Source organism: Erinaceus europaeus, chromosome 17 (assembly GCF_950295315.1).
Source record: "Erinaceus europaeus chromosome 17, mEriEur2.1, whole genome shotgun sequence".
Taxonomy (NCBI): Eukaryota; Metazoa; Chordata; class Mammalia; order Eulipotyphla; family Erinaceidae; genus Erinaceus; species Erinaceus europaeus.
The window spans coordinates 64,577,232-64,595,319 of record NC_080178.1 but is presented as its reverse complement, the minus strand read 5'-3'; the positions used below and the strand labels follow the sequence as shown (position 1 = coordinate 64,595,319).

General features: G+C 45.7%; 1 protein-coding gene across 2 annotated transcripts; it reads left to right on the top strand.

Annotated features, from left to right (window-relative positions):
- Nucleotides 1–251: 251 nt before the first annotated feature.
- LOC103117474 (folate receptor alpha-like) lies at nucleotides 252–15,134 on the top strand. 2 transcript variants are annotated; one of them, XM_060176902.1, is made up of 5 exons: nucleotides 252–507; nucleotides 10,711–10,872; nucleotides 14,004–14,199; nucleotides 14,326–14,457; nucleotides 14,725–15,134. In XM_060176902.1, the coding sequence occupies exons 2-5, from the start codon at nucleotides 10,720–10,722 to the stop codon at nucleotides 15,003–15,005; spliced, it is 762 nt and encodes a 253-aa protein (XP_060032885.1). In that variant the 5' UTR covers nucleotides 252–507; nucleotides 10,711–10,719; the 3' UTR covers nucleotides 15,006–15,134. The 2 variants fall into 2 exon arrangements, with proteins under 2 accessions (XP_060032885.1, XP_060032886.1); XM_060176903.1 differs by lacking the exon at nucleotides 252–507 and adding an exon at nucleotides 628–642.
- The last annotated feature ends 2,954 nt before the right edge of the window (nucleotides 15,135–18,088 follow it).

Below are 18,088 nucleotides of genomic sequence, written 5' to 3'. Positions count from 1 at the left end.
CCAGATGGTGCCAGCCAGCACAGGCCCAGCTTCAGAGCTGGGCATTAGACTGCACGAGAGCAGGAACTCTTCCACTTCCAACTCACTCTCCAGGAGGAGGCCAGTTCCCACAGTCCCCCTGCAGGGAAGGGGGGGGGTTTCATAAACTTAGTTACTTATTAGTCCCCAGGTCACAGGGAGTGTGGGGAGAGCACACCCTGTCTAATCTTCTTCAGAGTTCACACCCTCAGGCATTTGACTCGCCTTTCCTTCCAATCAGAAGGCTGAGCTGGGCTTGGCTTATAAAGCCAGAAGGGCCTCTCCACCTACTGAGACTTCAGAGGGCTCACCGCCCTAGGTTTCTCAGCATTCAGGAGAGGTTCACTCCCTGGGAGAAAAGACTCAGGACGGAGAGTCCATTTCTACAGACCCTTCAGGCGTTCCTTCTGGCAGATTCTCCTGCAAGGATCCCACTGATTCGTTGGAACCTTTCCTGTTCCAGAAGCCCAGACCCGTGACCTTCTCCAGGTAGAGGGGCCCCATGTCCCCTGGCTTTCCCCAGACATCCATAGTGTGGTGGTGTCCATATCTGCATTTCCCGTGGCCTGAGTCCTCCCTTCCCGCTTTCCTTTCTCCGCCTGTCATAAGACCACATCTCAGAAGGTGAGCAAGGAAGGCCCTGCCCCTGGCTAAGGGAAAATGTCTGAGGAGCCTCAGCTGCTGTAAGACACCTGTGTGGATGGGGAGTACGAGAGGCTGGGAAAGTGGCTGGGGCCTTGGGAGAATTGAGTCTCTGGATATATTAGAATGTCTGATTTTAGGGTTTTGGATGGTGGCACAACCAGTTGACTGCATAAGTTATCATGCACAAGGACGCAGGTTCAAGCCCCCAGTCCCCACCTATAGGAGAAAGTTTTATGAGTGGTAAAGGTCTACAGGTGTCTCTTTTCTCCATCTCTATCTTTCCCTCCCCTCAATTAAAAAAAAAAGGAAGAAAGAAAGAAAAGAAAAAACTGGCTACCGGGAGCTGTGGTTTCCTGGTGTAGGCACCAAGCCCCAGTGATAATAACCCCGGCAGGAAAAAAAATACCTGATTAACAAAAACAAAAACAAAACACCTCAATTTTATTTATTCATTTTTTTAAAAAAATGTATTGGTGGCTATGCGGTACCACACCTGGTTGAGCACACACATTACCATGTACAAGAACTTGGGTTCAAGTCTCTGATCCCCACTTGCAGGGAGGTAGTTTCACAAACTGAAGTAGGTCTGCAGGTATCTCTCTCTCCCCTCTCAATGTGGTGGGAGGTTCTAACCTGGACAGAGTAGTATGCTTTCTAAGTAGTATGCTTTTATTTTGCTGGCCCCACCACTATTATTTTTTTAATATTTATTTATTCTCTTTTGTTTTATTGTTATAGTTATTATTGTTGTTATTGATGTCATCGTTGTTGGATAGGACAGAGAGAAATGGAGAGAGGAGGGGAAGACAGAGGGGGGAGAGAAAGACAGACACCTGCAGACCTGCTTCACTGCCTGTGAAGCGACTCCCCTACAGGTGGGGAGCTGGGGGCTCGAACCAGGATCCTTACGCCAGTCCTTGTGCTTTGCGCCACGTGCGCTTAACCCGCTGCGTTACCGCCCAACTCCCCCACTATTAATTTTTTTTTAATTTTATTTATTTATTTATTTTCCCTTTTGTTGCCCTTGTTGTCTTTTTTATTGTTGTTATTATTGTTGTTATTGATGTCGTTGTTGTTGGATAAGACAGAGAGAAATCGAGAGAGATGGGGAAGGCAGAGAGGGGGAGAGAAAGACACATGCAGACCTGCTTCACCGCCTGTGAAGGGACTCCCCTCAGGTGGGGAGCTGGGGGTTCGAACCAGGATCCTTACTCTGGTCCTTGTGCTTTCCGTCATGTGTGCTTAACCCACTGCGCTACCGCCTGACTCCCCCACTATTAATTTTTAAAAAGCTTTTTAACTTGAGGACCAGGTGGTGGCACACCTGGTTGAGCGCATATGTTACAGTGCAGAAGGACCCAGGTTTGAGCCCCTGGTCCCCACCTGCAGGGGGAAAGCTTCGCAAGTGGTGAAGCAGGGCTGCAGGTGTCTGTCTCTCTCCCTCTCTATCATCCCCTTCCCTCTCAATTACTGACTGTCTCCAGAAAATAAAGATTTTAAAAAAGTTTTTTTTAACTTTATTTTATTTTATTTATTATTATTATTATTATTTTTATTTATTTTTTAAAATATTTTTATTTATTTTATTTATTTATTTATTTATTTATTTATTTTCCCACCGCCCAATCTCCATATCCCACCCCCTCCCCCGACAGCTTTCCCATTCTCTATCCCTCTTGGAGCATGGACCCAGGGTCATTGAGGGTTGCAGAAGGTAGAAGGTCTGGCTTCTGTAATTGCTTCCTCGCTGAACATGGGCATTGACTGGTCGGTCCATACTCCCAGTCTGCCTCTCTCTTTCCCTAGTAGGATGGGTCTCTGGGGAAGCTGAGCTCCAGGACACATTGGTGGTGTCTTCAATCCAGGGAAGTCTGGCCGGCATCCTGATGACACCTGGAACCTGGTGACTGAAAAGAGAGTTAACATAGAAAGCCAAACAAATTGTTGAGCAATCATGGACCCAAAGCTTGGAAAAGTGGAAAGGTAGTATTAGGGAGGTACTCACTGCAAACTCTAGTATACTTCTGCTTTCTTACTTTGGTGCCATACTCCAAACTCAGTCAATTTCTGCTTTGCGTTTCTACTTCTTTTTTTTTTTTTTTACATGCATAACATTCCCCAGATTCCCATTTAACAATACAACCCCCACTATTTCATTCATCATTTTTCATGGACCTGTATTCTCCCCACCCACCCACCCCAGAGTCTTTTACTTTGGTGTAATACTCCAATTCCATTTCAGGTTCGACTTGTGTTTTCTTTTCTAATCTTGTTTTTCAACTTCGGCCTGAGAGTGAGATCATCCCATATTCATCCTTCTGTTTCTGACTTATTTCACTCAACATGATTTTTTCAAGGTCCATCCAAGATCGGCTGAAAACGGTGAAGTCACCATTTTTTACAGCTGAGTAGTATTCCATTGTGTATATATACCACAACTTGCTCAGCCACTCATCTGTTGTTGGACACCTGGGTTGCTTCCAGGTTTTGGCTATTACAAATTGTGCTGCCAAGAACATATGTGTACACAGATGTTTTTGGATGGATGTGTTGGGTTCCTTAGGATATATCCCCAGGAGGGGAATTGCAGGGTCATAGGGTAGGTCCATTTCTAGCCTTCTGAGAGTTCTCCAGACTGTTCTCCACAGAGGTTGGACCAATTGACATTCCCACCAGCAGTGCAGGAGGGTTCCTTTGACCCCACATCCTCTCCAGCATTTGCTGCTGTTACCTTTTCTGATGTGTGACATTCTCACAGGAGTGAAGTGATATCTCATTGTTGTCTTGATTTGCATTTCTCTGACAATCAGAGACTTGGAGCATTTTTTCATGTGTTTCTCGGCCTTTTGGATCTCTTCTGTGGTGAATATTCTGTCCAATTCCTCCCCCCATTTTTGGATGGGGTTATTTGTTGTCTTGTTGTTGAGTCTGGTAAGCTCCTTATATATGTTGGTTATTAAACTCTTATCTGATGTATGGCATGTAAAGATCTTCTCCCATTCTGTGAGGGGTCTCTTGATTTGGGTAGTGGTTTCTTTTGCTGTGAAGAAGCTTTTTAATTTGATGTAGTCCCATAGGTTTATACTTGCCTTAGTCTTCCTTGTAATTGGATTCGTTTCATTGAAAATGTCTTTAATCAGGATGCCGGCCAGACTTCCCTGGATTGAAGACACCACCAATGTGTCCTGGAGCTCAGCTTCCCCAGAGACCCATCCTACTAGGGAAAGAGAGAGGCAGACTGGGAGTATGGACCGACCAGTCAATGCCCATGTTCAGCGAGGAAGCAATTACAGAAGCCAGACCTTCTACCTTCTGCATCCCACAATGACCCTGGGTCCATGCTCCCAGAGGGATAGAGAATGGGAAAGCTATCGGGGGAGGGGGTGGGATATGGAGATTGGGCGGTGGGAATTGTATGGAGTTGTACCCCTCCTACCCTATGGTTTTGTTAATTAATCCTTTCTTAAATAAAAAATAAAAAATTAAAAATTAAAAAAAAAAAAAAAAAAAAAGAAAATGTCTTTAAAATTTATGCGGAAAAAAGTTCTTCCAATATTTTCCTCTAAGTATCTGATAGTTTCTGGTCTAACATCCAAGTCCTTGATCCACTTGGAATTTACTTTTGTATTTGGTGAAATACAGTGATTCAGCTTCATTCTTCTGCATGTTTCAACCCATTGTTTCCAACACCATTTGTTGAAGAGACTCTGCTTTCCCCATGTAATAGTCTGGGCCCCTTTGTCAAAGATTAGATGTCCATAGGTGTGGGGCCTCATTTCTGGGGTCTCAATTCTATTCCACTGGTCAGTGTGTCTGTTCATGTTCCAGTACCAAGCAGTTTTGATGACAATGGCCCTATAATACAGTTTGAGATCTGGCAGTGTGATGCCTCTGGTTCTGTTCTTTTTTCTCAAGATTGTTTTGGCAATTCTAGGTCTTTTCTGGTTCCAGATAAACATTTGTAGCATTTGTTCTATTCACCTAAAAAATGTGCTTGGGATCTTGATGGGGATAGCATTAAATTTGTAGATGGCTCTGGGTAATATATTCATTTTGATGATGTTAATTCTTCCAACCCATGATTATTATTTTTTTAAAATAATTTATTTCTTTATTGGGGAATTAATGTTTTACATTCAACAGTAAATACAATAGTTTGTACATGCATAACATTCCCCAGATTCCCATTTAACAATACAACCCCCACTATGTCATTCATCATCTTTCTTAACTTTATTTTATTTGATAGGACAGAGAGAACTTAGAGGGAAGAGAGAGAGAGAGAGATAGAGAGGGAGAAACAGAGAGATACTTGCAGCCCTGTTTCACCACTATTGATGCTTCCCCACTGCAGTGGGGACCAGGGGCTTGATCCAAGTCCTTGTGCACTGTAATGCATGTGCTTAGCCAGATGCACCACCGCATGGCCCTGCTTATTAACTTTTTGGTGAGTAACAGAGGCCAGAACACAGCTCAGTTCTAGCATATGATTGTGCTGGATTTTTGAACCATGGCCTCAGGCAAGCAAAGTCCTGTGTGCAGTGTCTGATTTTTAAGCTGGAGTTGGATGAGGCTGGAGGAGCTGGTGACTTTGTGTGTCGGGGACATGGATACCCATGGCTCTCTACTTCTGGGTGGGAGGCCGGAAGGATGGATAGCCACCCTTGTCCTGAAATTGTCGCTGTCATAACTCTCTGGGCCTATATATTAGGATGGGGAGCTGGACAAGGACCAGCTCATTTGAAAGGATCCCAGAAACTCTGGCTGTAAGGTTTTATTGATGGGTGAGTGGGGCTTGCAGACAGACCTCAGGCCTGCACTATTAATCCACTCCCTCCCACCGAGGCGGGCTGGTACCCACGTGCAATAATTAACTGCTGAGTGGCCTTCGCCCGATCCCAATCTCTGCTCCTGGGCCACATTCCCACTGCCTGCCCTACTGCTTATCTCCTAGGCCACTAAACTGAGCTGTGCTCTGGAGTTAGGTGAAAGGGATTGCAGATCCCAAGCTGAGCTAGACGGAGAGCCTTCTTTTCCAGGTATGCTGCTCCCCACCCCCCAACAGAAGTGATTTACCTAGAGCTGGTTGAAAGAATTTGATGATCTGGGAGGATACATTTTGCCTAAGGCCCAAACTATAGGGAAGTGGAGACAGGCCCAGACCAGAGTTGGCCTGCTGGAGACAGGCCCAGAGTTGGCCTGCCTGAGGCTAGGCTACACTTTAGCTTCCATATGGAAACTAGCTGGCCCTTGGGCTCCGGCCTAAACTCAGCTTCAAGGCTGGAGCCCTGAGGGTCAGAAGTAGGGGAACCATGGTCATTTCATTTGGTGGGGAGTGTCCAAACTGGATCAAGGGGGCCTGGTGGTGGCACACTGAGTTAAGTGCACATAGTAGGAAGTGCAAGGACTCAGGCGAGTATCCCAGTTTAAGCTCCAGGCTCCCCACCTGCAGGACTGCTTCACAGGTGGAGAAACAGGTCTGAAGGTGTCTTCTCTCTCTCTCTCTCTAGCTTCTCTTCCCCTCTCAATTTCTCTCTGTTCTATCCAATAGAAATGGAAAAAATAGCCTCTAGGAGCAGTGGGTTTTTAGTACTGGCACTGAGCCCCAGCAATAACCCTGGAGGCAAAGAAAAAGATCAAAATCTGATGCTGAGACTAAAGAAGGTGGGGAGGGCCTTGCTGAACAGTGTCTTTGCATGACAAAGAAGAGAACTTCGGAAAGCGGCCTTGGCAATAAAGGCCTCTCAGGACCCCACAGCACCCAGTACCTACTGTCCCCATGAAAGCCTTCAGCTAGAGAAAACGCAGCAACAGACGCTGAAAGAACACCGGCCAGAAATGTCCCTGTTCTGCCAGAGCTGGGACCAGGAAGAGGCAACTGAGAAGAGGTGGCTCACTGGGTAGGGTGCCTGCTTCACTCTGCGTGAGGCCCAGGTTCCAGCCCTGGCACCACACGGGAGTGCCATAACCCTGGTGAAACCTTCAGTGCAAGGAGCCCTGCCAGGAAGCAAAAGAAAACAGAAAAATGGCTTATCAGGAGAATGCCAGAAAGGCACTCTGGAAAATAAATGCATTTTGGAGACCAACAGGGTGAGGGAACAGACATCTCCTGAAGCTTAGAGTCTGGAGTTACAGGATGGTAGAACCATGATGGCTGAGGGGAGGCGAGTTCTGTGGCAGAAGGCAAGGGCCTCCCAAGCAGCCAGAGACTGTCCACACCCACCCTAGACCTCTTTGACAGACACCCCCAGGACATTGGAGCTCTGGGAGAGTGGAATTGATGAGGCTGAAAGAATTGGAAGCAAGTGTTTTTCAGTTTTATTTATTTTTTTAAAAAGTTTTATTATTAATGAGAAACATAGGAGGAGAGAGAAAGAGCCAGACATCACTCTGGTACATGTGCTGCTGGGAATTGAACTCAGGACCTCATGCTTGAGGGTCCGATGCTTTATCCACTGTGCCACCCGTTTTTTTTTTTTTGTTGTTTCATTTTTTATTATCTTTACTTATTGGATAGTGACAACCGGAAATGGAGAGAGAAGGGAGAGACAGAGAGACGCCTTCAGCCCTGCTTCACCACTTGCAAAGCTTTTCCTTTTAAGGTGGGGACTGGGGACTTGAGCCTGTGTCCTTGCACATGGTAACATGTACACTCAACCAGGTACGCCACCACCTGGCCCATTTGTTTTGTTTTTAATATAGGCTGCAGATTAATGGAGCTTTAAAACAAAGAGTCAGTAGTGAACATTGATAAAAAGATGTATTTATGGGAGTCGGGTAGTAGCGCAGCGGGTTAAGCACAGGTGGCCACGCCAAGTGCAAGGACTGGTGTAAGGGTCCCGGTTCGAGCCCTGGCTTCTCACCTGCAGGGGAGTCACTTCACAAGCAGTGAAGCAGGTCTGCAGGTGTCTATCTTTCTTTCCCCCTCTGTCTTCACATCCTCTCTTCATTTCTCTCTGTCCTATCCAACAACAACGATATCTATATCCACAATAACTACAACAATAAAACAACAAGGGCAACAAAAGAGAATAAATAAATAAATTTTAAAAAGATGTATTTATTTAATGAGATAGTGACCAGATCACCACTCCATTTTATGTGGTACCTGGAGTTGAACCCAGGGTGTCATTCATGCAAAGGTTGTACTTTTACCTGCTGAGCCACCTCCCTGCCTGCAAAAATCATTATTTTCTTTTTAAAGATTTATTTCATGTGAGATATTTGGTTCAAGGCAGGGGTAGATAACATAATGGTTATTCAAAGAGACCTCATGCCTGAGGCTCCAGGGTCCCAGGTTCAATCCCCTGTACACCATAAACCAGAGCTGAGCAGTGCTTTGGTAAAAAAAAAAAAAAAAGTTTAATTAATTTATTTTATAAGAGCTCTGCTTAGAGATTCAATCTGGAACCTCTGATGCCTCAGGCATAAAAGTCTTTTTTTTTTTTTTGCCTCCAGGGTTATCGCTGGGTCTCTGCCAGCACTACAAATTCACTGCTCCTGGCGACCTTTTTTTTTTTCTTTTCCGTTTTATGTTGGATAGGACAGAGAGAATTTGAGAGGGGGTGGGGAAAGGGAGAGAGAGAGACCTGCAGGCCTCCTTTACTGCTTGTGAAGTGACATGCAGGTGGGGAACTGGGGGCAAACATGGATCCTTGTCCAGATCCTTGCAGGCATGAAAGCCTTTTGTATAGCCATTGTGGAATCATGACTTCTGCTCCCTCAGGTTTTTTAAGTCCAAAGCTCTAACCAGTCACTTTGCTACCTCCCAGATCATAAGAGTAGTACTTTTAAAAGTATTTTATTTTAATGGCAGAGAGATAAGGAGAGAGGGAGGAAGAGAGAGAGAGACACACACACACATACCAAAGCCAGAGTACTGTTCAGCTTTGGCTTACGGTGGTACTGGGGATTGAACCTGGGACCCTGTAGCTTCAGGCATGAACATCTTTAGCAAAACCATTAATACTATCTTCCCGGCTCAAGAATAGTAAATTTTTTCTAAAGAACTTTTTTTTAAAATTTATTTTCCCCTTTGTTGCCCTTGTTTTTCATTGTTGTTGTAGTTATTGTCATTGTTAGATAGGACAGAGAAATGGAGAGAGGAGGGGAAGACAGAGAGGGGGAGAAACACACCTGCAGACCTGCTTCCCCGCCTGTGAAGCGACTCCCCTGCAGGTGGGGAGCCGGGAGCTCGAACTGGGATCCTTATGCTTGTCCTTGCGCTTTGCGCCACGTGCTCTTAACCCACAGCGCTACTGCCCGACTCCCAAGAGTAGTAAATTTTTAACCAAAGTTCTTTGGTGTCAAAATCTAATCTGAAAATTGATGCAAGGTTATTAATATATATATATGTGTGTGTGTGTGTATGTATATATATATATATATATATATATATATATATATATATATTACATATATATTATTATTATTGCCTCCAGGTTATCGTTGGGGCTCAGTGCCTGCACCATGAATCCACTGCTCCTGAAAGCCATTTTTTTTATCCCTTTTTTTTTGTTGCCCTTGTTGTTGTAGGCTTGTTGTGGTTATTATTGTTGTTGTTGATGTCATTCGTTGTTGGATAGGTCAGAGAGAAATGAAGAGAGAGGAGGGGAAGACGGGGGTGGAGTGGGGGTGGGGGGTGGGGGGAGAGAAAGACACCTGCAGACCTGCTTCACTGACTGTGAAGCAACTTCCCTGCAGGTGGGGAGCCGGAGCTCGAACCGGGATCCTTATGCTGGTCCTTGCGCTTAATCCGCTGCGCTACTTCCCAACGCCCCTATCATATATTTTTTAAGATTTCTTTATTTACATGCAAGAGAGATGAAGGGAGAGATTGAATTTAAGACTTCTTAAGTTTTTAAGTCCAAGACCCTAGCCACTGTGCCACCTCCCAAGTCTCAATGCGAGTTTTTTTTTGTTTGTTTGTTTGATTTTTATAATTTATTTATAAAAGAGAAAGAAAGGGAGGGAGGGAGAGGGAGAGAAACTGAAGCAGAGCATCATTCTAACACATGCAGTGCTGAGAATCCAATGTTTTACCTACTGTGTGTTATGTGAGGTTTTCTAGCTCAGCATGGGGTTATTCCAGCTTTCAGTTCATATCACCAGTGTGACAATCTCATTACAGAATGTGAACTCTGTATGTGATTCTCTGAACAGAATTACAGATTACTGAACGCATGTAAATCATATGACCCTATTTTGTATTGCCTGTCATAAATTCCTTTAAAAAATGTTTTTATTGCTAACAAGATTATCACTGGATCTCAGTGCCTACATCTGAATCCACAATCCACCACTCCCAGTGGCTATCTATTTTAATTTTATTTTTTTTTAATTTATTATTGGATAGAGACAGAAATTGAGAGAGGAGGGGGAGATAGAGAAGGAAAGAGACAGAGAGACACCCACAGCTCTACTTCACCACCTGTGAAGCTTTCCCCCTGCAGGTGGGCACCAGGGGCTTGGGCCTAGGTCCTTGTACCCTGTAATATGTGCACTTAGCCATGTGCCCACCACCTGGCCCCGCAGTGGTCATTTATTTTTCCTGTGTTTGTTTCTTTTATTGGATAGGATAGAGAGAAATTGAAAGGGGAGGCGAAGACAGAGTCTAGTAAAAAGACCAGCAGCACTGCTTCACCACTCATGAAGCTTTTCTTCAGGTGGCGACCAGGGGTTTGAACCTGGGTCCCTGAACACTGTGATGTGTATGCTTCTGCTCGCCCCTACCTATTATAAGTTCCTAAAGGTGTTTAACTCTGAAACATTTGCCTCAAAGGATTTCCAACAAGGATTGCCTCAAAGCGTTGTGAAAAACCTATGGCAAGTTAGCTATTCTGGCATTTTGCCCTAAGCCCAGTGTTTAGTTGAGTCACTTTCATCTTTAGACCACCGGGAGAAATCAGTGAGGTTCAGACAGGGACTGTCCCTTGGATAGTCTAGGGCTGCGAAGACTGGGGTAGGGGTGGGGGCAGAGGGAGTGGCCACTGCCTGTGGCTCCACCCATCTGGGGCTGTTCCCATATGACTACCGCTCTTCCTCTAGGGACTGACAATGGCCCGGCTGATGACAGCTCAGCTGCTGCTCTTTATGGTATGTCTGGCCGTAGTCTGGGCGACCCGGTCTAGGACTGAGCTTCTCAACGTCTGCATGAATGCGAAGCACCACAAGGAAAAGCCAGGCCCTGAGGACAAGCTGCATTATCAGGTGGGCTGAAAGGTGCTATGAAGGGGAGAGGGCAGGAGGAACTGACTGAAAAAGAGAAAAGGGCAGAAGAAGGAAGCATCAGAAGGCCTGCCTTCAGCTTGCATGAATAGGCGACCTATCTGTTTAGCACATGCTGAGTGCCAAATGTGCAGTGCTTACAGCCCAGTCCCGGGTGTTGTGTTTCTGAACTACACACATCAGGAAGCAGACCCAGAAATGAGCCTGGGACATGGCACTGGAGCCCCTTTTCGGACAAGCACTGATTCTAATTTCAGAGGTTAGATTGACATTGACCCATCCTGGGATCTGAGAGGAAAAGGTGTACTCTGTACATAGAAGCTTCTTTTCTGCCTGCCTCAATCAATCAAGAAAAGTGGCAGGCAGTCAAGCTGACATTTCCCCTGGGGCTCCACACCCCACTGGGCCTGAGGTTTGTTTGTTTATTTTGTATAGAAACAGAAATTAAGAGGGAAGGGAGAAATAGAGAGGAGGGGACACACACACACACACACACACACACACACACTCCCTGCTGGACTGCTTTCCCCTTGCAGGTGGGGACCAGGGCCTTGAACCCAGGACCTTGCACACTAAAATGTGTGCACTCAACCATGTCCTGAGGTTTCCATTTAATGATGGTGAATTTGCTACAGACACTTTAATATCCTGATTCTATAGTCCGGGAGGTGGCGCAGTGGCAAAGCTTTGGACTCTCAAGCATGAGGTCCTGAGTTTGATCCCCGGCAGCACATATGCCAGAGTGATGTCTGGTTCTTTCTCTCTCTGCCTGTCTTTCTCATAAATAAATAAAATCTTTTAAAAAAATATCCTGATTCTATCGTACATACATATATATATCATATATACATATGTGATCTCCCCTCTCAACTTCTCTCTGTCTCTATCCAATAAAAAATAAAGAAGAGAAGGAAAAAGTGGCAACAGCATCACAGCTTTTACAAAGCAGTGAGGACCAGGCTTGAATCTGGGTTGTGCCACTGGCACCGCAGCGCACTATCCACGTGAGCTATTTCGCTGGGCCTCACAAAATATACATTTCTAAATTTATATGCTGCCACTAACTACAGGGAAAACCAGAAATTCCTTGAAATATGTGTTTCACTATGTAGCTGTTCATCTTGACCTCAGTAGCAGATAATGGTCAAAGTCCTCTGCTTCTACTTGTTCTGAATCACTGAACCCGCAGATACCAGTGTGGGCCAACAAACAACAGCATAACTTGAATTCTTCCAGCTGCTCAGCCCTGGTTTATAGTAGTGCTGAGGACTGAACCTGAAACCTCTGGTGTTTCCAGCATGAAAATCTGTTGAGCAGACCACTACCCTATTTCCCCAAACCCTGTGCACAACTGTATACATTTTTAGTCACATCTTTTTTAAAAAAAGAATTTTATGGGAGTTGGGCGGTAGTGCAGAGAGTTAAGTGCAGGTGCTGCAAAGTGCAAGGACTGGTGTAAGGATCCCGGTTCAAGCCCCTGGCTCCCCACCTTCAGGGGAGTCGCTTCACAGGCGGTGAAGCAGGTCTGCAGGTGTCTGTCTTTCTCTCCCCCTCTCTGTCTTCCCCTCCTCTCTCCATTTCTCTCTGTCCTATCCAACAATGACATCAATAACAACAACAATAATAACTATAATAATGAAACAACAAGGGCAACAAAAGGGAATAAATAAATAAATATTTAAAAAATTACTTGTTTATTATTAATGAAAGAGAAGAGGAAAGAGAGAAAGAGAACTAGAGCATCATTGTGGTACATATGTTGTGAGTCCAAGTGCTTTATCCACTGTGCCACCTCCCGAACCAGTACACATCTTAATATTTTACTTTTTTATTTTTTATATTTTATTTATTATTGAATAGAGACAGAGAGAAATTGAGAGGGGAGGTGCAGATAGAAAGGGAGAGAGACAGACACCTACAAGCCTGCTTCACCACTCATGAAGTTTTCCCCTTGCAGGCGGGGACCATGGGCTTGAACCTGGGTCCTTGCGCACTGTGGTGTGTGTGCGTAACCAGGTGCACCACCACCTGGCCCCAATATTTTACTTTTATACTATGTTCTAGGTCAGGGGTTTTCATTCACTCAATAAGAATGCATGGAGTGTCTACATAATTAAAACTATTCTGGATTGTGTCTGGGAGGTGGTGCACTAAACAGGGCACTGGCTTCGAAGAATGAAGTCCTGAGTTCTATTCCCGGCATTCCATATGCCAGAGTGATGCTCTAGTGTTCTCGCCCTTTCCCTTTCCCTATGTTGTGTTAATAAATAAAAAATATATATTAAATATTTATTTATTCCCTTTTGTTGCCCTTGTTTTATTGTTGTAGTTATTATTGTTATTGATGTCATTGTTGGATAGGACAGAGAGAAATGGAGAGAGAAGGGGAAGACAGAGAGGGGGAGAGAAAGACACCTGCAGACCTGCTTCACCGCCTGTGAAGCGACTCCCCTGCAGGTGGGGAGCCGAGGGCTTGAACTGGGATCCTAATGCCGGTCCTTGTGCTTTGTGCCACCTGCGCTATCGCCCGACTTTTCTCCTTCTCCTTCTCCTTCTTCTTCTTCTTTTCCTTCTTCTTCTCCTTCTCCTCCTTCTCCTTCTCCTGCCTCCAGGGTTATTGCTGGGGCTTACTCAGTGCCTTCACTACAAATCCACAGCTTCTGGAGGCCATCTTTTCCCCCATTATTATTGTTGCTGTTATTATTGCTGGAAAGGACAGAGAGAAATTGAGAGAGGAAGGGAAGACAGAGAGGGGGAGAGAAAGATAAGCACCTGCTCGTGAAGTGACCCCCTGCAGGTGAAGAGCCAGAGGCTCGAACTAGGATCCTTGCCAGGTCCTTGCACTTAATACTATGTGCGCTTAACCCAGTGTGCTACCTCCTGGACTCCAGGAAACTTAAGTGGTAAAGCAGAGTTGTGGTGTTCTCTTCCCCCTCCCTCTCTGTTTCTTCTCTCTGTCTCTGTCTGACTAAAGGGAAGAATAATCTGGGCGGGGGGTACAAGCCACTTCGACATGAAGTACTGGTGGCAGAAAAAACCAACAACAGAAGGGAGATGAAGGGAGTCACAGTGTCTGGGAAGGTTTTGGGCAGTGCTGTGTTTTCCCCATCTAGTGCAGTCCCTGGAAGAAGAATTCCTGCTGCTCCGTTAACACCAGCCAGGAAATCCATAAGGATATCTCCTATCTGTACAATTTCAACTGGGACCACTGTCCTGAGAAGATGACGCCTGCCTGCAAACGGCACTTCATCCAGGACGTCTGTCTGTACGAGTGCTCTCCCAACCTGGGGCCCTGGATCCAGCAGGTAGGTGTCCTCCCTGACAACTGACAGACAGAAGCCTGCTTCTCCAAGCAAGCTGCTGAAAAGCTTGCCGTCTGAGCCCATTTTTCTCTGTCTACCTATCCCCCCCTCCCTCCCTCCCTGCCCCAGGTAGACCAGAGCTGGCGCAAAGAGCGGATCCTGAACGTGCCCCTGTGCAAAGAGGACTGTGAGCGCTGGTGGGAGGACTGCCGCACTTCCTACACATGCAAGAGCAACTGGCACAAGGGCTGGAACTGGACCTCAGGTGAGGGTGGGGGGTGGGAGATGGAGGTGTGGGGTGTGGAATGGAGTCAGTGAAGGTTAGGGGCTGTGGGGGTGCTGGTACCAGAGATACCTCTAAGTCCAGAAACTAAAGATCTTTCTGCCCTACGGGTCCCCCCCCCCCCCCAGAGTACAACTGAGCTCTGGTATTTATGGCCATGCAGGGGATTGAACCCAGGACTTTGGAGTCTGAGGCATGAGAGTCTCTTTGCATCATCATTATGTTATCTGTCCTTGCCCTGACCTGCAGGTTTTAACCAGTGCCCAGTGGAAGCTGCCTGCCACCCCTTCAGTTTCTACTTCCCCACGCCTGAGGCACTGTGCAGTAACATATGGAGTAACTCCTACAAGGTCAGCAACTACAGTCGAGGGAGCGGCCGCTGCATCCAAATGTGGTTTGACCCAGCCCAGGGCAACCCCAACGAGGAGGTGGCTAGGTTCTATGCTGAGGCCATGAGTGGGGCTGGGCTCCAGGGCACCCAACCACTCCTGTTTAGCCTCACTCTGAAGCTACTTTGGTTACTCCACTAAGCTCCTGCCCTCTCACACCTGGACATCCTGTGCTGTTCAGCCCCAGATCCCTGCTATTCAGTTCCTGCTCCTCAGTGGAAACTTTGACTGACAGAATAAACCAGACACCCCCATGTGTCATGTGCATTACTGGATGTGAATGGGAATGTAACTGCTTTGCTTCCTAGTTCTGACTGAAGCCAATGAGACTTGGTCAGCTCCCAGCTCTGATACATGCGATGAGCTTTACAGATTTTTTTTTTTTTTTAAATTACCAGAGCACTACTCAGCTCTGGCTTATGGTGGTGCAGGGGACTGAACCTGGGACTTTGGAGCCTTAGGCATGAGAGTCATTTTGCATTACCATTATGCTATCTACCCCTGCCCAGCTTTACAGATCTTTAAAAAATTTATTTAGGGAGCTGGGTGGTAGCACAGCAGGTTAAGCACACATGGTGCAAAGCGCAAGGACCAGCTTAAGGTTCCTGGCTTCCCACCTGCAGGGGGGTTTCTTCACAAGTGGTGAAGCAGGTCTACAGGTGTCTATCTTTCCCCCTCTCTGTCTTCCCATCCTCTCTCAATTTCTCTCTGTCCTGTCCAACAACAACAGGAATGACAACAATGACAATAACAACAAGGGCAACAACATGGGGAAAAAAAAAAGGGCCTCCAGGAGCAGTGGATTTGTAGTGCTGGCACCAAGCCCCAGAAATAATCCGAGGGGCAAAAAAAAATATGTATTAGGGTAGGGGTAGATAGCATAATGGTGATGCAAAGAAACTCTCATGCCTGTGGCTCCAAGGTTCCAGGTTCAAGCCCTCGCATCACCGTAAGCCAGAGATGAACAATGCTCTGGTAAAAAATAATAGTAATAATAACACACACATAGTTTATCAGATAGAGACAAAAAGAAATTGAATGGGAGGGAGTTGGATGGTAGTGCAGCGTGTTAAGTGCACATGGCACAGAGCGCAGGGGCTGGCGTCAGGATCCCGGTTCGAGCCCTTGGCTCCCCACCTGCAGGAGGTCGCTTCACAAGCGGAGAAGCAGGTCTGCAGGTGTCTATCTTTCTCTCTCTGTCTTCCCTTCCTCTCTATTTCTCTCTGTCCTATCCAACAACAACAACAACAGCTATGGCAATAATAACAACTACAACAAGCACAACAGGGGCAACAAAATGGGAAAAATAGCCTCCAGGAGTAGTGCTCATGGTGCAGGCACCGAGCCCCGGCAATAACTCTGGAGGCAAAAGAAAGAGATTGAATGGGGGAAGGCTGAGGTAGGGAGAAATTTTCAACATAATGGTTGTACAAAAGACTTTCATGCCTATGGCTCTGAGGTGCCTGGTTCACTCCCCAGCACTAACCATAAACTAGAGCGGAGCAGTTATGAAGTGCTACCACCTGGCCCCTCTCTCTTGCCCTCTCTATCTATCTCATTAAAATAATGAGTGCTTGAACCCAAGTCCTTGCACATTGTAGCATATGCATTTAACCAAGTGAACCATCACCAGACCCTTCACTATCCTCCTCCCCCTCTTCTAATATATTTTATTTGTTTTAAAATTTCTATTTATGAGAGCTAGGAGGAAAGAGAGAAAGAGAACCAGAATATCACTCTGGTACATGCTGGAGATTGAACTCAGGACCTCATGCTTGTAAATCCAATTCTGTATCCACTGTGCTACCTCCCGCCCACTATTTATGTATTTATTTTAATGAGATAGATAGAGAGGGCAAGAGAGAGGGGCCAGGTGGTAGCACTTCATAACTGCTCCGTTCTAGTTTATGGTTAGTGCTGGGGAGTGAACCAGGCACCTCAGAGCCACAGGCATGAAAGTCTTTTGCACAACCATTATGCTGTCTCCCCAGCTCCCTTAACTATTCTTCTAACCTTGGGTATATTCTTAGTTTCATTTTTCACGATAGCTCTAATCCACAGTCAGGCTCAGGAGTTTACATCTGAATTGGAATCAAGACTTTCCAGGTTGACTGACTACTCTGACCTGTACTCAACTGTCCAGTGGGAGAGGAGGAAGAAAGTCAGCATGTTCTGGATGGGCGTCGGGGCAAATGAGCTGGCAAGGGCTGCATCCCACAGAAAGCTCACACCCGCAGAGCATTATCCGTGAAACACTGTCTTAATATATGTTATTTATTTATTTACCAGAGCACTGATTAGCTCTGGTTTCTGGCAGTATGGGGGATTGAACCTGGGACTTCAGAGCCTCAGGCATGAGAGTTTCTTTTTTCTTTTTTAAATATTTTATTTATTTATTTTTAGTAAAAGAGGGACACAGAGCTACCAGAGCACTGCTCAGCTGTATGGGGGATTGAACCTGGGACTTCAGAGCCTCAGGCATGAGAGTTTCTTTTTTCTTTTTTAAATATTTTATTTATTTTTAGTAAAAGAGGGACACAGAGCTACCAGAGCACTGCTCAGCTCTGGCTTATGGTGGTGCTGGGGACTGAACCTGGGACTTTGGGGCCTCAAGCTTGAAAGTCTTTTGCATAACCATTATGCTGTCTCCCCAGCCCTGCATGAGAGTTTCTTTGCATGACCATTATGCTACCTACCTCCACCTTCTGTCTTAAATATTTTATATTTATCCCTAAAGGGATAGATAGTGTTGTGTATATTTTACATATATGGGAATAGGTACATAAATTAAGAAGCATGAGGCCCAGGAGGTGGTACAGTGGGTAAAGTGTTAGTCTCTCATTTGGTGTGTGCCAGAGTGATACCCAGGTTCAACCCCTAGCCATTAATAAAAATATCAAACATGAATGAAGCCATCTCCTGCATAAGAACTGATATTCAACCAATCCCAGCAATCTAACTTGAAAACATTTTATATGTTTTATTTTATGAGAGATCAACAGACCGGAACACTACTCAGTTCTGACTGATGGTGGTGCTGGGGACAGAACCTAGAACCTCTCGGGCAGAAGTCTTTTGCATAGCCACTATGTGATCTCCCCAGCCCCCAGCAATCTAACTTAAAAAAAAATGTATCTGATTTTAATAAGAGAGAGACACACACACACCAGCTCTGGCTTATGGTGGTACTGAGAATTGAACTTGGGACCTCTGATTCTGAGGCA

Bases quoted from the DNA above. Each gene is read 5' to 3' on its own strand.
- LOC103117474 (XM_060176902.1), top strand. From the start codon at position 10,720: ATGGCCCGGCTGATGACAGCTCAGCTGCTGCTCTTTATGGTATGTCTG. The intron at 10,873-14,003 runs GTGGGCTGAAAG...TTCCCCATCTAG, and splicing joins AGGACAAGCTGCATTATCAG to TGCAGTCCCTGGAAGAAGAA. The intron at 14,200-14,325 runs GTGTCCTCCCTG...TGCCCCAGGTAG, and splicing joins GCCCTGGATCCAGCAGGTAG to ACCAGAGCTGGCGCAAAGAG.